The sequence below is a fragment of the Drosophila ananassae genome, chromosome 2R, assembly GCF_017639315.1.
Source record: "Drosophila ananassae strain 14024-0371.13 chromosome 2R, ASM1763931v2, whole genome shotgun sequence".
Lineage (NCBI taxonomy): Eukaryota > Metazoa > Arthropoda > Insecta > Diptera > Drosophilidae > Drosophila > Drosophila ananassae.
In genome coordinates this window covers 3,125,380-3,150,481 of record NC_057928.1, presented here as the reverse complement: position 1 = coordinate 3,150,481, position 25,102 = coordinate 3,125,380, and the positions used below count along the sequence as shown (strand labels likewise).

General features: G+C 37.9%; 1 protein-coding gene across 3 annotated transcripts in view; it reads left to right on the top strand.

Moving 5' to 3' along the window:
* The window catches only part of LOC26515550 (synaptosomal-associated protein 25), a 174,021-nt gene extending 149,157 nt beyond the window's left edge, over positions 1-24,864 (top strand). For all 3 annotated transcript variants that reach the window (XM_032453888.2, XM_032453887.2, XM_044715123.1), the window contains exons 7-8: positions 19,780-19,924; positions 23,826-24,864. In XM_032453888.2, the coding sequence (XP_032309779.1) occupies positions 19,780-19,924; positions 23,826-23,888 (208 nt within the window). In that variant the 3' untranslated portion in view covers positions 23,889-24,864. The remainder of the gene's footprint in view (positions 1-19,779; positions 19,925-23,825) is intronic.
* Positions 24,865-25,102: the final 238 nt, after the last annotated feature.

Sequence of the window (25,102 nt, the reverse complement as noted above, 5' to 3'; positions counted from 1 at the left end):
ATTAAACCTCTACAAACCAAGGTAAAAGCCATTACAAATTTCCCCTTACCCAAGGTGGCCAAAGAATTACGAAGATTCCTCGCAATGATCAACTTTTATAGACGATTCCTCCCCAATGCTATTCAACATCAAGCTCCACTAGTGCAGTTTATCCCAGGCAATAAGAAAAACGATTCCACCCCAATCAACTGGACAACAAAAACAATCGACAAATTCAACAGTTGCAAAAATTCTTTAGCACAAGCTGCACTATTGGCACATGCTGCACCGAACGCAAACCTTTCGCTAAGCACAGACGCGAGCAACATAGCAGTGGGAGCGGTTCTACATCAAGTCATCAACTCGGAATACCAACCAATGGGATTCTTCAGCATTAATCTCTCAGAAACACAACGAAAATATAGCACATACGATCGGGAACTCCTAGCAATTTACCTCGGAATAAAACATTTCCGCCACATGCTGGAAGGCAGGGTTTTTCACATCTGTACAGACCACAAACCCTTAGTATACGCCTTCGATCAAAAACCCGAAAAAGCAACACCCGCACAGCTAGTATACGGAACTACGCTCAGGTTGCCGGGAGAGTTTTTCCACCAATCAAACAAAATACAATCCCAAACGGAATATGCCAAAGAATTGGAAAAAATCATGCAAGAGATCCGTCCAGCACAAACAGCTCATCATGACACCTCCAAACCATTTATATTTAAGGAATTGGAAACCACCTCACATGTATTCCTACGAAATGATGCCGTACGCACTTCACTTCAACCTCCATACGACGGTCCATTTGAAGCCATCGAAAGGAACGACAAACACTTCACTATATCCGTCGCTGGACGTGCAGTCAAAGTATCAGTGGACCGCCTCAGCGGTTGACTCAGCGGCGAGTCAACCGACACAATTCAAAATAGCAACGAATAAATACTTCTTCGCCATGGTATCAAAAATTCGTTTGGCCATACTAAAAGACAACTCGCTACGAGAAGCTTCACTCTTCAAGAAATCATCTTAATATTGACAACATAAACATTCAACCAAATCTTTGTATCCACACTATTCATGCAGTTATCTTTAATAAATATTAATAGTTATTACCAACGTGGTTATATTTATTATAGCTGAGCAACAATCAAATATAGGATAACAGAAGCTGTTATATAAGTTATTGAATAGTAGAACGAGACTGTTAATAAAGCTGCGAGTAGTTAGTCTTAAGCAAGAAATAAAGCAGAAATGACGCATAAGTTAAGACCAAAAGACAATTATGTAAAACTATATCTAACATATCCACACATTAATAAACCTATGAGACCACTCTCTCAGTTCAGACGTGGTAAGTTGGTAATGGGTAGCAGCCCCAGAGATTACTCGATACTTGTGCGTGGCAGACGGATTCAAAGAAAAAGCCAGACAGTATAACACAAAGGGATTGTGTGTATATGGGCGTCGTAGTGAAATTCGCATTGAAAAGAACATTTTGAAAAAGCATTGAAGAAAATGGTCAAGATAGCAGAACTCAAGGTGGACCAGTTGAGATTTTTGTTAAGAGAACAAAATCTTGCAGCTGCGGGATCCAGAGCAGAGTTAGTACAGCGACTAGTTGAATTCGAGGAATCGGAAGACGTGGAGATGCCACAAGCTAGCGGTGACGTCACAAGCGGCAGCTATTTCACAACTGCAGAATGAAATGACCGAGCTGAAGAATATGATGGCGCAGTTGGTGAGCATGCAGAGGCCAAATGCAAATGATGGAGTTAATAGGCAACAACGCACAGAGGAAATCAGGAGAAATATCACAGGAGACGATATTCCTAATCTACAAGCTAGAAACAACGTGAGACAAGCGTCGGTAAAGGAAATCGCAGACACTTTGCCAGAGTTTAATTCAGGAGACGAGAACGCTATATCAGTGAACCAGTTCATCGATCGTGTCAACAAAGTGGTTGGTGCGTATCATTGGGACGAGACGTTTTTATTATTGGCAATAGCCCTGTAGTACTCTGTAGTAGTACTTCTCTGTAGTACTGTAGTACTCATCAAAAAGCCGAACGGTAGTGAGCGACTATGTGTTAATTACCGCCGTCTGAACAAGCTGTTAAAGAAGAATTTTCCGGTCCCGAATATCGAAGAGCGTCTTCAAGAGGCGAAACGATTTAAGTATTTCACCTCACTGGATTTAAATAGCGGATATATTACCAAACTGAGATAGCACCTGAAAGCCGAAAGTTTACCGCATTCATCACCCCGGATGGACTTTACGAGTTTAAGCGACTCCCGTTTGGGCTAAAGAATGCCCCACCAATTTTCAATCGTCTCATGGCAGAACTACAAAAGCGAATGCATAAAGGAGATATGATTCACTACATGGACGACATTCTTATTGGTAGCAATAATTTCGAGGAGATGATGCCAAGCTAGAGAGAGTCCTTACAGTATTGCGAGAGTGTGGACTAACTCTAAATCTGGATAAATTTAAGTTGTACGAGCAGTCTATTACGTTTCTAGGACATCAAATTCACGATGGAGGTATCAGCACAGGAGGAGTAAAGACGAATGCTATTTCCATCTTCCCCACACCGACTAATGTCAACGAAGTTCGTCAGTTTTTAGGACTCACAGGATATTTTCGAAAATTTGTCGCCGGATACGCTATTATATCAGAGCCGTTACGTATGCTGTTGCAAAAAGCACAAACATTCAAATGGGAGCAGCGCCTAACGTCAAGACCTGGTATCACAAGTTATCGTCTAGATGCTGAACATGAATTACACACAGATGCCAGTGCTGTGGGTTTGGCCGCCGTACTGATGCAAAATGAAGAGGGTCAACTAAAGCCAATTGCTTATTTTAGTCGAGCCACGTATAAGTCTGAGAAAAATTATCACAGTTATGATCTGGAAGCTCTAGCCGTCGTCGAGTCGTTGGAGCGATTTAACTAATATGTCTACGGTAAAAATGTTCGAGTAGTTACCGATTGTAATGCCCTGAAATCTTCAATGGATAAGAAGGCACTTATACCCCGAATTGCACGATGGTGGTTAAGGATTCAAGAATATGACATCGAGATTGTACATCGAGCTGGAATACTGATGTGCCACGTTGATGCTTTAAGCCGAGCACCTTTTGAAAACGCACATGAAATGGAGACAGCATGTCTGAAGATTTCCAAAACCCTGATAGACGAAGCTGACTGGTTATTCGCAATACAATTCAAAGAGGAGAAGATCCAGAACATCGTAGCGGATATGACAAGTGCGAAGCAAACTGAGAACGATGAGTACGTAATAGAGCAAGATCGTCTATTTCGAAAATACGACAACAAGTTGCAATGGTTTGTGCCGAAACAGCTAAGATACCTTATACTCCACGAATGCCACGACAAAGCAGGACACATGAGCACAGAGAAAACAATGCAGCGCATTCTTAATTTGTTTTGGTTTCCCCGAATGCAAAATTTCGTCAAGAGCTATATAAAATCATGCATAGGTTGCGCGCTAAACAAAATACCAGGTGGATGCCGAGAAGGAGAGTATCATTACGATGACATCAAGCCCATCCCATTTTATACGGTACACATGGATCACCTAGGACCTTTTACAAAGAGTTCAAAGAAGAATGAGCATATTCTAGTTATTGTCGTCGCCTTTACGAAGTTTACTATAGTTCGAGCAACAAAAAGTACTGCTACTAAACATGTCTTGGATATCCTGCAAGAGGTTACGAGCTTCTTGGGAATGCCAGGACGAATCATCACCGATCGAGGTGCCGCCTACACTTCGAAAGATTTCCAAAAATATAGCAAGTCAAACAACATAAAGCATATCCTTAACGCTGTAAGGACACCGAGAGCCAACGGTCATGCAGAGAATTATTATGAACAGAATTATTTTGCCCATGCTACTGCCTTCAAATGAAAACGATAAGCGGTGGGACGAAATGCTACGATCTATCCATGGAGCATTAATACCATGGTAAATAGCACAACTAAATGTTCCCCATTTCAGCTTCTTTATGGATCAGCGTGATCCAGAGTCAAGAGCAGAGACTGATGACAGATGTCGAGTTGGATACGCTACGAGCAGATGCTGCAACTGGAGTCAACGACCAAAGAGCTGAAGCCAAGAAACGACACGATGCAAAACACGCTAAGCCAACACAATATAAGCTAGGAGATATTGTTCTGGTGGAGAATGAGCCAAGCAGCACGTGTCCTTCCAGAAAATTGGAGCCTCGCTATAAAGGACCTTTTATTGTCAACAAGATGTTGCCAAACGACCGATATCTAGTGGAAGATATTCCCCAGGCCCAACGAAAGCAGAGACATTATAAGTCGGTTTATGCATCCGACAAGATGAAGCGCTGGTGAGAACTTCCAGAAGATGACCAAGATGACGACGATGACTCGAAGGACGACCCCATCTACGAATCTCGCAAGGACGCTGAGAATTTATCAGGAAAGACCGAATGTAAACAGCTGAGCAACAATCAAATGTAGGATAACAGAAGCTGTTATATAAGTTATCGAATAGTAGAACGAGACTGTCTTAAGCAAGAAATAGAGCAGTCGCTTATATCTCTGCCTACTCCAAGGGCTGAATCTGCTACGAATTCGGTTTCTCAATATCTCAGTTTAAATGAGCAATTGTCCGATACTGATCCTCCGTAGCTTACACTTTAAGAGACCGAACCTATTACCCTCGGGTACCACCAAACCCATTAATTCAAACCCCCTTCAAAGTCACCCAACAGGGTAATCAACCATCCAGACCTACAAACAAATATGTATATTAGGGTGGGTCGATTGAAAAATCGCTTAGGCACATATGATTTTTGGATTCTAGGGATCAAAATAAGAAACTTTGCTCAAGAGACCATACCTCTAAAATGAATTCTGATGTCCCTCGTTTTAACGTGAAGGAAAAATCCTGTTTTGACCCATTTAGAGTGCCCCAATCGAGTCCAAATGTATGAACGACCCCCACTAACTTTGGAGGGTCGTCCCACCCATACCCCCCTGTGGTACCCCCCTGGGGCCCCCAAGGGACGAAAAGGAGGAGAGGCGGTGGGCGGAGCAACAGGTTTTGAGTTAAATTTTCATAGCATACTTTTAGGTGCTGTGATTTTGTGATATTTTTGTAAGGGAGAATCCCTCCTGTGGGATCCTAGGGGGGTACCACAAGCATTGGTGGGTCGACCCTCCAAAGTTAGTGGGGGTCGTTCATACATTTGGACTCGATTGGGGCACTCTAAATGGGTCAAAACAGGATTTTTCCTTCACGTTAAAACGAGGGACATCAGAATTCATTTTAGAGGTATGGTCTCTTGAGCAAAGTTTCTTATTTTGATCCCAAGAATCCAAAAATCATATGTGCCTAAGCGATTTTTTTCACCCCCTACAAATCGAACCGCCCTAATGTATATGTTTCGATGGTGGGATCACCATTAAGTATATAAGTACTTAAACCCTTAATGGTAATCCCACTATCGAAAAAATATTCGTTTTTCGACATAAAACTGACACTGCTGAGATTGATATCTCGATTTCAATCAAAGCCAAAAAAAAGCGACATAAAGATGGAGCTTATCACTAAATTTAAATATATCTATACTAACATCAGCCAAGTATGGTGAAGAAAAAACCTGCCAAACCTATGGGAGTGAAACTCTCATAAGTTTTAGCCACTGACCAACATTGCACTTCATCCTCATCAGCTTCAATGCTTTACTTTTAAAATAGTACTTTTACTTTCCTCTTAGTTTTAAATACATTGATTCAATTTTAGAAGGTTCCGTGAAAGAGGGAGAAAGGGAGGGGGAGTCCGAATTTATGTAGACTCCAATTTCGCTTCTGGTGAGGTAAGAGTTTGGTGACATTGAATTTCTTTGCATTCATCTTATCCACTCAATGTTTGGATATCGCCTGCTCAAATATAATAGTAAACTGGCGTCACTTGTCTGCTATTTAAACAGACAAGTGACAGACAATTTTTATATTAAAATAACGTTCGATTGCGACCAGCTTATGGGTGGAATGAACAACGTTAGAAATTCTTTAAGTCGGTTGCTGGTCTTTCTAGACCAGGGATGCCCAGTCCCATTGCTCTCGTTCTTCGGAAGAGTAAAGGAATAGCATCGCAAATAACAGAAAAAATTTGTTGTTGGTTCGCCGAAAACATGAAATCATTCACATGTAGCCAGTTTACATATTTTTTTTTTTTTATATCTTTTATATCATTTTATTTTTCAGAAATACGATGCGAAGTGAAAAAATCAGGGACCTTAAATAATGATTATGGTAATAATTTTTTTTAAATCACAAAACAATCATTATTTTCTAAGCGAAAAAATAAAAATTAAGAATAATATTTATGTTCTGAGCGAAAAAATAAAAATCAAAAATAATCATTATTTGTGATTTTAATTTGTTCGCTCAAAAATATCACTCAATTCGTGATTGCGTGCTATGTATCAAATTTTTTTTGTACATATGAGAGCATATCTCCATAGGCCAGGTATATAGGTCCAAATTAACACTATGATTTTTCCGCGATCACTCTTCCAAACCATTAAAAATTATAAAAAACCAGAAAATCAAGCAATCATTTTAAACATAAAAGTGCGTAAGTGCGCTTTGTGATTTGGGAAGGAGTGCGTAGTAGTCATTGCATTAGTGTTTAACAAATTTATTCATTGGCAATATTGAAAATAACTTGTCGACTTACAATACATGCAACCTACAATTCGCCGGAAATTATTTGTGCAATTTAAGACGTCACATTGAATCTAAACATGAATTGGATATATATGATTCGGAAGTGGGTGCGATGACCAACGAAGAGTGTGCATACTGAGGTTGTTTCTGAAGATGAAGCCGAAGGATAAGAATCTCCAACACAAAGCCAGTTGATGTAGATATTGATTTAATGAAATACTGGAGAGAGCAGCAATTCCAAGTTCATTTTAACGATTAGCCATGGTGGTGCACTCTGCACGATCTAACAGTGAGCGTCGAAAGGTAATTTTCGACATTGAAGTTGTTGTTGACTGATCAAAGGTGCCAAAGGAGTCCTTATTTACTATTCCTGAAACTGAATAAGTAAAAGCCTATTTTTAGTTGTATTGGACACTTTTAATAAAAAAAATGCTGTTTTTTAGATAAGCCATCATATATCAGCTTTTATGGAGCAGAATTTTTCTTCAACGAACCCCATTATGTTACTTGATGCTACAGCTTGAATATCTAAGCCACCACCAATGATTGGAGTAGTCAGTGTTTTGACTCCTTTCGCTTCGAGAACTGCTAGAGGGAGATTTCCCTCTGAAACTAAACCTATATACGCATTTTTAACTTCGGTTTGTCCCATCGACAAATTTTTTTTTAATATTGAAAATATACTAAAAAGGATTGCTGATTTTTCGATTTTTTCTCATTTTTGAGTGGAGGTGGAGTGATCGCGGAAAAATAATAGTGGTTATTTGAACATATGTATATACCTGGAGATATGCACTCATACGTACAAAAAAATTAATAAAATTGCGGGCATAGCCCGCATTTACGAATTAAGTGATATTTTTTAGCGAAAAATCACAAATCATATAAAAAAACCTCTTGACGAGGTAAAGTACCGGATATCTGATATCAATTTTAGTGACGAAAATATGGTATATAGGTGTACAAAATTGAATATAAAAAATATTCTTGTTCGGCACGTGACTCTTTTTTTTTTTATTTTTATTGCACATGCCGAACAACAATATTTTTTATGTGCCCCAATATACAGCCCCAAGCATCTTTAAAAATAGAAAGGTTGTGCCATTTCTGATCGTTCAGTTATACGGCAGGTATAGGATATGGTCGGCCGATTCTTATGAAAACGGAAACCGTGGATAGTCCCATCATTCTAGCTTCAGAAACAACAAAGTTAAGCCAATTATCCCATCTTTCTAACTTAAAAATTATGCCACAGCATTAACATATGACAGCTATAGGATATAGACGGCCGATCCTTATGAATTTTTCCCATAAGATGTTTTGACCAAATATAACATGTGTGGAAAGTCCCAACCCTCCAACTTAAAAACCACCAATGTTGTGGCATTTCCGATAGATTAGTTATATGGCAGCTAAAGGATATAGTCGGCCGATTCTTATCAAAATTTGTCAGATCGGATAATTTTTTCCAAAGTGGGATCCATAGAAAGTCCCATCCTTCTAACTTAAAAAAGAAAAAAAAGTTATGGCATATCCGATCAATCATATAATAAACATGTATTATATCTAAAATAAATGCGCAAAGATAAAAAATTAAAAAAACAACGTTTTTCCAGTTTTTCTAGTTAAACCAATTGTTGAATGTAACACTTTATTTTGGGTGCGCGATATAAAATAATAATTATTAGAAAAGTATTGGCGGAGTTGGTTTGCCTAGTTTTTTTCGGATGAAATGTCGGACCGGGTCGGTTGAGATACCAATCTTGCGAGTCTTCTCATTAAGACATGAGACACTGAAACACAAAGCAGAATTACATCAAAATTTTCCATCAAGCAACAAAGTTCGAGGTTAGCCGAGTGGAGAGCGTTGTGGTTCCTAACACGGAGGGCCTGAGTTCGAGTCCTAGTTGAGCCAATGTTAATATATTTTTTACTTCTTAAGCACTTTTTTATTTGGATTTTATTTTTAAATAAATAAACTTAAAGCTGAAAATATTTACACCATATTCTCTAGGGTATTGCCCAAATATATGCAGACCTCCAAAAAGCAAAGTTGCCAATCAAATACACACACATGTGTGAGTAACAGTAAGCTTCACAGGTGGATGCACAAAATTGGTAGCTGCCCGATATAAGCGAAATATTAAAAGTTGCGTCAACTCAAAAGCTATCTCCATGTGCAATATAAATAAGATAAAATGAGCACATTTTGAAAAATATTTTTTTCTTCTTCTTTACTCTTCTTTATTTTCAGTGTATTTTTTTTTGTGTACTATAAAGACGTTTGGTCTAAAAAAAAGTGACAGATATTTAAAAACCAATTAACCAATAACAAAAACAATTTAAATTTAAATTGGTATATAATTCATTTATATCGGTTGCCTACAGAAAATTTTTAATTCTTCGGCTATATGTAGAGTCTCCTCTCGCACGCCAAGGCGTCACCTCGTGGACTTCCATCCACAGTGATAATGATTATTATTGATTTTTATTTTTTCGCTCAGAGAATAATGATTATTTTTTATTTTTATTTAACTCATAATGATTACGGTATTTGTGATTTTGTGCATTGGAATTGGAGTTTGCCAAGTTCCTAGTGAAGCCATCATGGACTGCCCTTGCTCTTTGGGCTTGGGTGCTTAATTTTATTAAAAGATGGTCAAAAGTATTTGATACCCCTACATAACACCATTTTATGCATATCTTTGTCTGATGATCCTTCCATAGAAGACTTTCCTTCCAAGGAGAATATGCTCTGCCGCTGGTTAGAGAAACATCAAAAGTAAAATACGGCCCATGAATTCCAGTTGGCTTTGGTGCATACGACAACACATGCGACTCATCCGAAGTGCAGGGGTGCGACAGATAACCAAATCAAAAACTCTTGCGATTAATGCAGTGATGTGTAACTTATCAGCATCACCGCCACACAATAAAGTTTGTGGCACCATGGTTGGAAAGGGTAAGGGTAAACTCAATTCGGATGAGTATGAACTTGAGACTGGAAACTTTTTTCTTGAAGAACTAAGGTTGCATGGATTTTCGGCTTTGTCAGCCTTTCCTGTAAAAACATACTTATTATTGCTACTTTTACCCATATAAAAAATAGGTAGCTCAGGTGCCTGCAATAGAATAGTTTTAGTTCATTTTAAACGTGATAAAATTTTATCGTATTACTCAATTTTGTATCTGTCCTATTATCTTTCTCTTCCTGTCCTGGCCGTCTTCTTCAAAATAATTGCTCCTAACCGATTGTAATCCTAACAAACTGAGATTAAATTGCCTTATCTAATGGATAATTCGCAAGCTAGTAGACCATCGTTACCTTAGCTGATCGAGGCTATATGTCTACCCATTAACCAATCCCCCAAAGTCCGTTGGCCTGTACACTGTATTATTTTATAACTTTGTGAACGTGGATAAATAGAAATTCAATGACACTACCCAAACGATCGAAGGATTTTAACCTAAAAAACTTATATTATTATCTTAACATGGGTCGAATTGACTATTTCAAATTATGGGTCTTATTTTCCATGAGTTAGATTTTTGGTTCCCACTCTGTTTTCTTAATACAAACTGTGAAAATTGCTTGAAAACATTGAGATTGTAAGAAAATTTTGTTGTCAATGTAGGGGCTACGGTGGATAAGTTGGGGCGCCGATGTGAGTGGCCTCGTAACTCTGTCCTGCAGATATGGAGTTTTCTAAATTTCCTTTGGGATTCAATGTTCAATGTTGATCCTTCAAGTTTCTAACAGAATGCCAATTTTTTTTTCTCCGGAAGGAGATTGTTGGTTTTCCATGTCCTTGCTAGTCTTCAGCGGCGTAATTTCCCCCATAGTCCAGGTACCCATGTAAGAAGAATATCATGCTGCTTCTCATCTCGTTAAGAGATTTCCGGCAGTCATTTATTTTCCTAGTGCTGGAATGTGAAGCAGAGAAGTTCCCTGAGTGCTGCCTCATTGTCTGAGAAGGCACTTGGATGTATACTTGGATGGATTACATCCACTAAAATTACAATTTGCCCATAACTATAGTACTTTCAGCTTGTCCGTTATAAAGAGTTTGAAATTTCTCAGTGAAGGCATTTTCAACGCCGTTTCCATGCGCAATGCCTCTGCAACCATCATGATCCAAAAAACAGGGGGGATCTCTGCATCTCCATGCAGAGTGCCTCTCCTAAAGAATCTTTAAAAAGACGCTCCCCTTAGTTTCCGCCCCCATAGAATCTACTGCTAATCCCGTCAGCGCATCAGTAATTTAGTTTGGTTAGATATTGTTAAAAGCCTCATCGATGTCGAGAAAAGCAATTAAAGCGTAATTAGCTCACCAATTATGGTGGAGGAGTGCCCCTCTTCGGTCGGGTCCTCCAAGTCTCGTCTAACCTCGTCCTTTTGCGACCCACCAGTCCACTATGAGGACACACTTGTTAACACATCTTCCTCATAGCTAGGATCGAGCTGGCCCTCGGTTTACTGGGTGTCCCAGTCCGCCGTCTCTAGCTGAACAGTAATACAATTGTTTTGTAAAAAAAAAACAATTGTGTGGGATTGGGACATATTAGGACTTATAGAAAGGGCCACACTTAAGAAAATACCAATTTGCCAAACACCAATTCAAAGACAATGACATACAACACTGTCGTTTGGGAAGAAGAAGAGAGCTCAACGCAGAAAAGAGAAGACGCGGGAAAAAAGCTACCGAAGCCCATTGAGTGCGAAAGTCGCGATTATTATTAAAAAGAACATTCATTTTGTGTATACGTTACCCAAAAGAATATAATAAATTATAATTTGTACAACCCTACAAATTATTTGGGGGCTCGTCCGGGAATTCGTTACAAAAAAAAAAGATCAGTGCGCTAACACGGAATAATAATCGCGGAAAGTAGACGATGCAATGAAAGTACAATCAAAAGCAGAAGAAAACGTGAAAATGAAAAAGATTTTTGACTCGATAAACAATATAAGTGCAACGAAGGTCATCACCGGTGCATGAAAACTACACACACACACGAACATAAATTTATGTGTGTGTGAGCTTGTGAACCGCCATCTTGGAAATTGCGCAGCGTGGAAGCGGCACATACGAGGAAAAACGAAAGTGGCCGCCGACGACGACGACGAGGAAAGGCGCATATTCCGCAACGAAAATTCGACGAAAGGCTGGGCAACTGAGAAGAACAAGAAAAGGACGATCACGCAGGAGCACGATCAGGCAGAGATCAAGGAGTCAGGGATCTGTAGAGACGAGAATGCTCTAAAAGGAATTTGATGGCAGAGCAATTGTGAAACGAGGAAGAATATCGTTATCAAAAACTACAACGGCTAAGTTTTATCCACACGAGGAACGGATAAAATTTAGTAAGAAACCACAAAACGAAAATACGACGAAAAGCAGAAACGAAGTTCGGTTCCGAGAAGAAGGAAGAAGCTGCAAACGAAAATACGACGAAAAAGCAGAAACGAAGTTCGGTTCCGAGAAGAAGGAAGAAGCTGCAAACGAAAATACGACGAAAAAGCAGAAACGAAGTTCGGTTCCGAGAAAAAAGAAGAAGCCGCAAACGAAAATACGACGAAAAAGCAGAAACGAAGTTCGGTTCCGAGAAAAAAGAAGAAGCCGCAAACGAATTGGACGACGAGAAGAAAGAAGAAGCTGCAAACGACGAGACGACGAGACGAAAAGCAGAACCATCAACGAGTGCATCGCGGGGTACACACGGGAAAGGAACTCCGAGAATTAATCCAACGGCGAGCAACAAAGAACTCGGTGACCACATTTATTCCAAAGAAACGACAGACATCGACGAAGTCAGCCAAATCCAATTGGCTTGGGTGAGCGAGAGAAAATCCAGAAACTCAATCAATACATTCATTTTTTTTGTTAAACGCTAATTTTAAGAAAAGAAATTTTGTAATACATTGTACTTCTGTAAAATTCGTCATCATAAGAATTTTTTAAACGACTTAAACGCATTACGATGGATGCTGAGGAAATTTTAAGAATGACTGTGCAAAACTTAAGAGCAAAACTCTCTGAACTGAACTTGCAAACGACAGGGTTAAAGAGAGCATTGCAAGATCGGTTGTTTGAGCATTTTAGACTTGAAGCAATGAATAGAACTAGAATTTGGACTTGAAGTGGAAGAACGAAGTAACGAAGATGCAGAGAGCGTAAACTCGTCGGCATACCAAGAAGCACCGCAGATGTTTAGTTCAAGGTTTACTTTAAGAGATGTGCAGGACAGTGTTTCTTCGTTTTCAGGGTCGAAACAAGAAGACGTAAATCATTGGGTATCTGAGTTTGAAGACGTTGCATTTACTGTTGGCTGGGATGAGCTACAAAAATTTATATACGCGAATCAGCTATCCTATTTTGTAGATGGAATACCCGATGGGAGAATGAACAAGGCAGGATTATATCGGGCAAAAACGATTAAGGAGCTTAAATATGAGATCACAGTATATGAGAAGATAAGAAATAAGACGACTTATTATAAAGAAAGTGAACAGACTCAAGGGAAAGACTCAAATTCTCAGAAAAAGTGCTTCAAGTGTAACAAAGAAGGCCATATTGCCAAGGACTGCAAGGGGGAAGTAGTGTGCTATAACTGCAATAAAAGGGGTCACATATCAAAAAACTGTGAACAGAAAATGCCAAATATTTCCATGAAGAATGAAGCGGCTAATATGCTAAGGGTTAGAAGATCAGAAGGATTAACCTACAAGAAAGTAACAGCGGCAGGAGTAGTTTTTACGGCCATGATTGACTCGGTATGTGATTTATGCTTAATAAGAGAAGACATTTTTAAAACTCTCGACGGTTTAAGCATAAAGCCAGAAGTGAGATATCTCAAGGGTATCGGTAAGGGCGAGTTACGGATGATAGGATCTTTTTATTTTTAAAGCAAACTAACTGTGCAACGGAAATTATTGAAAAGGAGACAGTAGTAGATAAAGTGAAACTATCGCATCTGATGAACGATGTGAAAGATAGGGTGGAGATGATGATAAATGAATATAAGCCATGTAAATCGTATGAGAGCAGATGCGTGATTGAGGCTCAAATACAGAAATGGCTAGAGGAAGGAATTATTGTGCCAAGTTACTCTGAGTACGCATCACCAGTGGTGCTTGTTTCAAAAAAGGACGGTTCGAAAAGACTTTGCTGTGACTACCGTAAGCTTCATCTGAAGATCAAGAAAGATAATTTTCCGATGGCATTGATAGACGACGTTCTCGAAAGACTGCAGGGTTCAAAAGTATTTACAACTCTTGACATGATGAACGGATTCTTTCACGTTCCAGTAGAGGCTGACTCTAGGAAATTCACAGCATTCGTGACGCACAATGGACAATACGAATTTACCTTTGTACCGTTTGGTATATCCAACTCGCCAGCAGTTTTTTGTCGCTATATATCTGCTGTGTTAAGGGAGCTTATCCAAGCTAAAACAATAGTGGTCTACATGGACGACATCATTGTTCCCACAAAGATTGAAGCTGCAGGCGTTGAGGCACTAGATAAGGTTTTAAAAGTTGCATCCAAGGCAGGACTACGAATAAAATGGGAAAAGGCAAAAAATCTAAAGTTTGCTAAAAAATCTTTTAGTCTCAGCACCCGTGCTGAAATTCTTCGATCTGTCAGCAGATACTGAAGTTCATACAGACGCAAGCAAATATGGTTTCAGCGCCGCGTTGATGCAAAAAGACTCAGAAGATCAGCAGTTCCACCCAGTAGAGTAAATGAGTCGCAAAACGAATGCTTGCGAAGAGAAATATAGTGCATACGAGTTAGAAGCTCTTAGGAAATGGAGGGTATACTTGATAGATAAAAAGTTCAAAGTAGTGACAGATTGCAGGGCTTTTTCGATGACAGTAAAAAAAGAGAAAATACCACCCAGGATTGAATAGTGGATTATGGCCTTACAAAAGTTTAAATTTACCGTAGAACCGAGAGCTGGTACTAAAATGCGACATGTTGATGCTCTCAGCCGCCTTTCGTGCTTTTTAATTGAACATTCAACAAAATCTAGAATAATTGAAGCACAGGATAATGACAAGTGGATCAAGGCAGTAAAAACTATTCTGGAAGGTGGGAATGAGTATGGTATGAAGACTATTTCCTTAATAATGACATACTATACAAGGATACAGTGAAGGAATTGTTAGTGGTACCCGATTCAATGCAGGACGAAATAATCAGTATGGCACATAGAGATGGACATTTCGGATATAAAAAAACTTTTACTTCATACCAGAGATACAAAAAAATGTCGAAAGAATTGTTAAAGGTTGCGTAGAATGCCTAATAGTTGATTCAAAAAGAGGGAAAAAAGAAGGTTTACTATCACCAATTGATAAAGCTCAGGAACCTCTCGGAACATATCACATTGATCATGTTGGACCGTTAACGGACACGAAGAAAAAATACAATCATATACTAGCAATAGTGGACGGATTTTCTAAATTTACTTGGCTTTACCCGACGAAGTCGACTGGAACAGACGAAGTAGTAAACAAACTTAAGAAACAGGCAGCAATTTTTGGTAATCCTCGTAGAATTGTTACAGACAGAGGTACAGAGTTTACATCAGGAACGTTTTAGGAGTACTGTAGCCGCGAAGGCATTCAATTGATTCACATAACCACAGGGATGCCCAGAGGAAACGGTCAAGTAGAGCGAATCCATAAAATCGTTATACCAATGCTAAGCAAATTGTGTCAAGACAATCCAGGGAATTGGTATCGCCATGTAGATAGAGTTCAGCAAATAATAAATAACTCGCCACCTCGAACTACAAGATTCAGCCCATTTCAAATACTGTCAGGATTAACAATGAGAAAAGAAGGGAAGAGTCGAATTATAAAGTAGGCGAGTAAATAGCTATAAAAAGGACACAAATCGGAACAGGCATGAAGCTTAGGCCAAAATTTTTCGGCCCTTATAAAGTAACCAAAAAACTAAATCACGGTCGATATGAAGAGAAAAAAGAAGGAAATCACGAAGAACCAAAGGAAACAACAACTTCGGCAGAGTATATGAAGAAATAGATTTCATTTATGGTCGAATGAAAAATCAGGATGGCAGAAGTTGGGATTGGGACATCTTAAGACATTAAGGAAGGGCCACACTTATTAAAATACCATTTGCCAAACTCCAATCCAAATATGCTTATGAAACTGTCTCTCATGTAAGGCAGTCAAAAAAGCAAGATATTCACAGAAGCAACCTTTTCTTATTATTAAGAACGCGTTTCCCACATTATTTCAATAAACTATAATTTGTAATCCAAACCCTACATTAGTAAAACTTTTTATAATTTCTTTTTTATTATTTTTTTTTCTGTCATATGACCGTCCTTTGGTCCTGTAAACAAAAACAGGTGCTGCCGCTAATAGGTGGAATTTAATTTTCCTATTCATTTCCAATATCAGAGCATTGTTTTAAACGTCTATTATTGCTTCTTCATAGTGTCGTTGCCTAAGATTCAATCACCAATGAGTTAATGGGTTTTAAATATCCTTGGTGTCCTAAAATTACAAAAAAACTAAATCACGGTCGATATGAAGTCATAAAAGAGGGAAATCACGAAGGACCAAAGAAAACAACAACATCGGCAGAGTATATGAAGAAATGGAGTTCATTCGAGGTCGAATGAAAAATCAGGATGGCCGAATGTGAGTTTGGGACATATTAGGACTTATAGAAAGGGCCACACTTAACAAAATACCAAACACCAATCCAAAGACAATGATATACAACACTGTCGTTTGGAATTAAGCAGAGAGTTCAACGCAGAAAAGAGAAGACTCGGGAAAAAAGCTACCGAAGCCCATCGAGTGCGAAAGTCGCGATTATTATTAAAAAGAACATTCATTTTTTGTATACGTTACCCAAAAGAATATAATAATTTATAATTTGTACAACCCTACAATTGTTTTTTTTTCAACAACTTTCATATTGGTTGAATTTTGTTACATTTGAATTGCGTGCTTTGAAATTTTAATTGGCAATAAATGTTTAACCCCCGAAATAAAGGGTAGCGAAGGAATGTTGTCCACACTTATAAGTTTAATGGTCACAATGCAAAATAATATGCAAGAGCTCATGCGAAACCAAAATCGACTAATGGAGCTTTTGGTCAAACAAAAATCCAATTAGATGGCTTATTTGAGAATCTGTCTATGGAATGCTAACGGCATTTCAAAGCGCAAAAATAAACTTAAGACATTTCTTGATGATAATAATATCGATATTATGCTCCTCTCCGAAACTCACCTAACGAACAAAAACAACTTCTATCTGACGGGCTATATATTTCATGCAACAAATCATCCAGATGGGAAGGCTCATGGAGGAACTGGGATCCTTATAAAGCAGCGCATAAAACACCATTCCCTCCAACGAGTTGCTACAAATTCCTTGCAGTCAACTTCAATAGGAATTCAGACCGTGGGAGGTCATCTAAACCTAGCTGCATATACTGCCCTATACTGCTCACCACGTTTCTGCATATCTGATATGGAGTTTATACAATTCTTTGATACACTAGGCGATTGCTTTATAGCAGGCGGCGACTGCAATGCCAAGCACCCACACTAGGGTTCTCGCATAACCAACCCAAAGGGTAGACAACTATACAACGCTTTGATACAGCCAGGAAATAAACTCGACTTTCTATCACCGGGAAAGCCTACATACTGGCCAGCGGACCCACGGAAGAAGCCAGACCTAATTGACTTTGCGATCACTAGAAAAATTCCACGAAGCATCATTCGAGCCGAACCTTTGGATGACCTATCGTCTGACCATTCAGTTGTACTTCTTCATATATTTCAACATGCCGAATTACAAAATAATCAAATTTATCTCACATCAAAAAGGACAAACTGGCTTAGGTACAAAAAGTACATAAGCTCTCACATAAACATAAGACCGTCAATTAACTGTAGCAAGGACATTCAAGATGCAGTCAACCACCTGGAAGACATGATGACCTCAGCAGCAAAGCTCTCGACTCCTGCGACCACAGAAAAACCTCCATACTCCGCCACAAATTCCTATATAGAAAATCTAGTCCGAGAAAAGCGGCAGCTCCGCCGTAAATGGGAGACACACAGATCCCCTTCTTCAAAGGAAAGGCTAAAAACAGCGACACGAAGGCTCACAAAGGTCCTACGGAGCAGAGAAGAACTTGCTCAAAAATCATACATTGAACAGCTTTCCCCAAAAAGTACCAGGTGCCCTCTATGGAAAGCCCATCCTAACTTAAAGCCGCCCATAGAAGCAGATATGCCCCTTCGAAAACCAGATGGATCTTGGGCGCGCAGCGATGAAGAAAAAGCAAGCGTCTTTGCTAGTCACCTTTGTACTCTCCAAATTTACTCCAAATCAAGCAGCCTCTCCTTCCATTCTTCCAGAGCTACCAATTCCAGATCCAATTCCAGCTATAGAATTTCAAACAACTGAAATCACTAAGGTCATCAAAGAGCACCTCAAGCCAAAAAAGTCTCCAGGGTATGACCTCATTGCGCCGAAAATGATTATGGAGCTCCCTGCGTGCGCCATCAATTATATAAATATTCTATTTAACTCTATTACAAAGCTTAGCCACTTCCCCTCAACAATGGAAGAAATCCATTATAATAATGATACCGAAACCAGGGAAAGACAAAGCTTTGGCCTCTTCATATAGTCTACTTTCATGCTTATCAAAGCTTTTTGAGAAACTTATACTGCTCCGTATCACGCCTCATATGACTTCGAATAATATAATCCCGGAACATCAATTTGCTTCCGAGAAAACCATGGCACCATAGAGCAGGTGAACCATATCACATCTGAAATTCGAACCGCCTATGAACAGCGAGAATACTGTTCTGCTATATTTCTGGACATATCCCAGGCATTTGACCGAGTCTGGCTGCAAGGACTTATGTAAAAAATAAAACTATTACTCCCACAAAACTGTCATGAGCTGCTCAAAACATACCTGCTTAATCGAGTGTTCACTGTAAAACAAAAAAACTTTACAACAGAAGAGTTCGAAATTAAGGCGGGCCTACCCCAAGGAAGCGTCCTCGGCCCCACCCTATATCTTCTATATACAGCAGGTATCCCAACAGACCAGCGTCTAACTATGTCAACATTTGCCGATGATACAGCCAAACTAAAAACATCTAAATGCCCGCTGGATGCATCCAGAAGCCGTTCCTCTCACCTTGCACTAATATGAAAGTGGATGGCGGACTGGCGTATAAAGATAAACGGTGAAAAATCTAAACACATTACCTTTACTCTCAACATACCTCTCGTCAAAGTCGAAATTTCTCAACTCCAGGAAAAATACAAAAGGAAACTCTCCACGCACCAAAATCCTCTAGCCAGATCGCTAAACCAAGTTAGTCAACAATCCCGATTAAGAAGAAATGACCTTCCAGCCCGTTGACATCGGAGGCCCCATAGTATAGATGTTTACAAAGATAAACTAATTATGTATTAGATTAAGATTTTTAAAATTGTTGTTAGTCTCTTAATAAGAGAAGATCCAACAAATAAAAGATAAAAAAATAAAAAAAAAATGTGCTAAATTTGCTAAATTTAAAGTGGTTGGTAAAAAGAAAGGATGTAGAGTAAAACACATGACTACCCGAATTAATATATCCGAGAAACTGGAATATAGCTATCGTTGCATGCATTATCGTAGCCCTATCGGGATTTTTTCCCTATAGCCTTGGCAGGCATGAAGCTTCCATTGGTACATTTTGTAATGAATACGTTATAATTGTCATCATAAAGCCAAAAATCAAATGTCTTTTTTTAGTTCCTAAAAATAGTCCTTCCACGAATTTTTTTTGTGAGCTCATATTATATGCTCATAATTGTAAGTCTTAATTTCATTTTAAAAATGTCTCTGAGTTAATATTAAAAAATAGTTCTGCCACGAATTTTTGTTGTGATCTCATATTTTTTGAGCATAATTAGCCTTAATTACATTTTAAAAATGTACGTGATTTAATGTTAAATGTATTCTTGAAAAAAAAAATTGTTTTTTAGAATTACAAATGATGCCAGGGAGGACGAAATGGAAGAAAACATGGGGCAAGTGAACACAATGATTGGAAATCTTCGTAATATGGCGCTGGATATGGGCTCGGAACTGGAAAATCAAAATCGACAAATTGATAGAATAAATCGAAAGGTACGCCGCTTTTAATTTTGTATATTTTTTATATATATTGTAAATATATTTTATATAAAACAAGAAAGGAAAGCTAACTTCGGACGGAGCCGAAGTTTATATACCCTTGCAGTTGAGTCGCAGTCCGCTAGGTGGCGCCACGCATCTTATATTATTAGATATATAGCGGATCGTATATAGGCGGCCGATCCTTATGAAATTTGGCAAATCAGATTATTTTGTCCAAAGTAGAATCTGTACCAAGTCCCATCTTTCTAACTTAAAAAACACAAAAGTTATGCCAATTTCGATCGTTGTATGACAGCTATAGGATATAGTCGGCCGATCCTTATGAAATTTTGTACATAAGATATATTGATCAAATATAACATGTGTGGAAAGTCCCAACCCTCTAACTTAAAAAACACCAAAGTCATGGCATTTCCGATCAATCAGTTATATGGCAGCTATAGGATATAGTCGACCGATCCCGGCCGTTCCGACTTATATACTGCCTGCAACAGAAAGAAGGGTGTGTGCAAAGTTTCAACTCGATAGCTTTAAAACTGAGAGACTAGTTTGCGTAGAAACAGACAGACAGACGGACAGACGGATAGACGGACATGCTCATATCGACTCAGGAGGTGATCCTGATCAAGAATATATATACTTTATAGGGTCGGAGATGTCTCCTTCACTGCGTTGCACACTTTTGACCAAAATTATAATACCCTCTGCGAGGGTATAAATATGTTTAACAACCTTTTCCAATAAAGCTATAAAGATGTGCCAAAGAATCCACTAATAATTTTATGAAACGTCAAATAACTGAAAAAATATAAAAAACCTGTGTGTATCGACAAGATAGACAAACCACATTGGATAATGAAAAATCTCTTATTTTTTTTTATTTTAATAGCTGAAAACATTACTGCTATAATGTCAGTAAGTCACAAACCCAATTATAATAAGACAAAATGTTGCGGAATGTTTGATGTTTGAGCGAGGTAAGGGGGAGCGACCTAGACACGATACCGGGAGAGAACAGGTGGATGATCGACCAGGTGGATGATCGACCAGGTGGATGATCGACCAGGTGGATGATCGACTGCCCTGGAGCGGGAGCTATAAAACAAAGCTAAAAAGATAGAATAAAATAACCGAGTGACATCAAGGATTTTTTAAATTAAATTATTTGAGGTCAGAATTTCCGACGGCTGTTTGGCCCGGCATACCTCCCTTGTAGTCGCTTGCTGCCACGCATCCAATCGGTTGATGATTATTTTTCTTAGGTCTGGCTCGTTAGGCCCTCCGTGCAAAAAATTACAGTCAAGCCAACCGCCTAGCCAACGACCCCATAAAAAATGATGTTTTGGTATTTTTACGGTTGCATTCCACAAGCCGCTAAAGTGAGGAAAACGGGACAAATGAACAGAATGGTGGACTCTGAAAGGTATAAATTCAGCATTGTATTCTGTTGCACGTCGCTAAGAAAGAACCGTTTGTGAAACCGGCCTTGTGAAACAGAAAACATTTTTAGGGATTGTCGGGTCAGGCAGAAATTAGGTCACTAAAATATAATACCTATAGTTTTTCTTATATTTGACTCTTCTTAAGCTATATTGAAATTAAATATTAAGAAATAAATTATAATAATAATGATGACACGTTGCATCTCTTAGAAAAACGATTTAATAACCACGTTCAGGCTCATGTGATCGGGATTCTGGGCCTCAGTCTATTGGAAGGTGGCTCAGTGGCATCGCTTCAAGGGCTTTTAGATAAATTCAATGCCCACATGCGAGCCTTGAAAAAGTTGGGGACGACAATTGAGATCGCCAGCAGCCTTAAGGATGAAGTTGAAAAACTTGACTGGGGGGAGGATGTCGGGTCAGGCAGCAGCCATGGCATAGATTAGACCAGTAAAATATATATAAAATGGACCAGTTTTTCTTATATTTATTTATCTTATAGCTATTGTTGGTCGCAAGGCGACTCTTCTGGGCCGCTCAGCTTCAACGGACTTTATCTTTAGCATTAAGCTAGCGAGTTTTCGCTCAGCCTATGTTCTAAGGCGGGCTCACTCTTGCCCTTTATCTCAGTGGACACGAATCATAAATTGGAGCTTTTGTCTCACTCCATTTCATATACGCCCATAAATAAACAATATTAAAACGTTATTAAAATAATTAATTTCGTTTTATTATTTGGATTAAAGGTCATTGAAAAATCTCAATGACCAAACAGCGATCTCATGTCTGATGTTCATGACTTGGACAAGAATGACCGCTAAAATCGATGCCGATGACATCGATTCACTGACTGATCACCCATCATCACGACTTGGTCCCCCCTGTAGGCCAATACTGGGAACGTATCAAAGCCAAAAACGGTCGGGGCCCAGCACGAAGGTTCTGCTCATGGAAGCTAGAAATTATGCTTTGCAGGACCGAATGACTCTAGGGTGACGACCATCGTAGTCTGAACATGACTTTTTAGCGACCATCCACTCGATGCAACCCGAATTGGTCCACTAAGGAGGATAACGAAGGCCTGAGTCAGAGGAAGCAACCATCGCCTTTGGTGAAATTCTCCTAACGATCGGCCAACTATATACGATCTGATATATATATAAGATTATAAGCTGCTACCTATCTGCAAGGGTATATCAACTTCGGCACCGCCTGAAGTTAGCTTTACTTTCTTGTACAACTAAAAAGTAATAAAACAAATTATATTTTCGAGCAAAATCACGAGTAACAACAGTGGTGTGGGTAGCTGTGGGTTGAAGAAACCAAGAGACGAGTGCCGCCACGGGTGATTTTGGTTGCCTAATGGTTGCTGGAAAATTGCAAAATCTGACAGTGTAAAAATTAAATTAAACTTTATTCAATCACTTGATTTCACCACAACTGACTCTTTTTAGTGATTAGCAGTGATAAATTCATTATATTGATAGGTTATATCGATTACATCATTGATTAAGTATTTTAAGCTTACTCATACAATTTCGAACACATGTTAGATAATTTAAATTTTGTGTTCATTTTAGTATGGAGGCCCCATTTCCTCCATTTTTATTTATCCCGGTGCGTGATCCGTTAACATAATCCAGCCGTCGTCCAGAACTGCAATCTTCGTGGCTGGTCTTTCCATAACGCATCGATAAAAACATCGATAATAGAAAATAAATTTACCGGGAAATTTGAAAACACAGGTCAACAGCAAAAAATCTCCAAGCATAATGTCACCTGCTCCATAACCTTTATGCTCCCCTGAACCAAAGTCCAGAACAAACATAGGTTCTATCACCCACAGTGTCCGCGATACACCTAAGAGAAGAAATTGATCAAATTTTACCATATATTGAATTATATAGGCCATATAATTCCGTTGACCATCATTGTTTTTAGTACATTTGGATTTTGGTCAAAACAAAAAAAAAGAAAGGAGTAAAGGAGGCATCTGCAACTTCAATAAGTATAACTATATCTTATGTGAACAGGATCAACTCATGAGTCGATATAAGGACCTCCATCAGACTTTTTCTATGCGAACCAGTCTGTCAGCTTTAAAGCTAACGACTACTTTGCACTATACTACTATATAGTATACTATTACTAGTACTATAGTATACTACTATATACTATATAGTCGACTATATAGTATAACCGTCATTTAACTTATCGGAACTGCTAAGCTTTAGTATTTTTTAACTAAGAAAAACAGATTTCTAAGGATTTTATTTTTAATTAAATTAATGTACAATCTCAGCTATGTACCTGAACGATCAAAAAAGACACTCTTAAAAAAAAGTTATTTAGGTAATAACATTTTCATATAGATGCATTGCTTCGGGCAGTTGGCTTTTCTTTCTTTTTAAACAATTTTTTATAACAATAAATTTTTTTTTGTTTTTCAGGGAGAATCAAACGAAGCAAGGATAGCTGTTGCCAATCAAAGGGCTCATCAACTTTTAAAATAATGAGTTTCTATATAAAGGTCCACGCCCACAAGATTTTCCCCAAAAATATTTTTATTTGTGCGTGTATGAGACTAATGAAACTGTCATTTACCAAGTGCTCCAATAGTTTTACATTTTTGTTACCCATTTCCGTAAATAACGAAAATATCGCTTGAAATTAAATATTAAACTTATACTTTTGTTAAGCTCTTAGGTCCAGCCATATAAATAAACGAAGTCATAAAACGCCTCCAAGTGCTTAAACTTTAAATTATATATTATTTTTTTAAATTATATTTTAAAGAATGTTTTTTTGGTATTTAATAATAAAAAATTATGTAATAATAATAAAACATTGTTTTATTATTCCTATTAAAATAATTGCAAGTTTTAATTCTTAGGATCTTAAAATTCGAATTACTATTATTATTTAAAGTAAAATCAGTTTTTTAAACATCAAGCGAGATACTCTTAATCTGAAGCTTACAAAATTTAAATATCTTATTAATTTTATACATATATTAATATATCCCACTTACAAATATGATACATAAATACCCTGCAAAATTCACCCGAAAAGTTAATTATTTTTGGTGTAATAAGTTAATTAATATAATCATAATAATAAAATTAACGAAAACATATGAAAGAAAATTAATATTAGACGGGGATGGTTAACAAAACTACTTTTATCAAAAAAATAAAATTAAATATTAAATAGTTTTAATTAAAACCCTAATCATTAAGAGTCTTTGCAATGTAATAGATGATATATATATAATATTAAATATTAAATGTATGTATATAGAATTATGATTATTATAAAATTTTAATTTAACCAATAAACTTTATTATTTAAAAAGGATTTAATAACATTTTTTGCTCACTCTAAAATGTTATTAAGATCCTTCGATTATTAAGTTCTAATATATAATAAATACAAAATAATTTTGACTTAAAAAATTTGTCTCCAAAATAAAAATAATGAAATATTATTATCCCCAATTGGTTTTATTGGTTAAGTGTGTGTAGCAATTACAATTTTAGTGGCATTAAGCGCCATTGCACCAACATGTGGGGGGAAATGGCGGGGAAAACGTATGAAAAGATCATGAGAATTCAAATTTTATGTTTTGGAGAGTAGGAGAGTAGGAAAAAAGTAGGAATCGACAAGGGAATTCAATTTTTTATTTCATACGAAAAGAAATTTAAAATCTCACAAAAAGAAAAAAAGG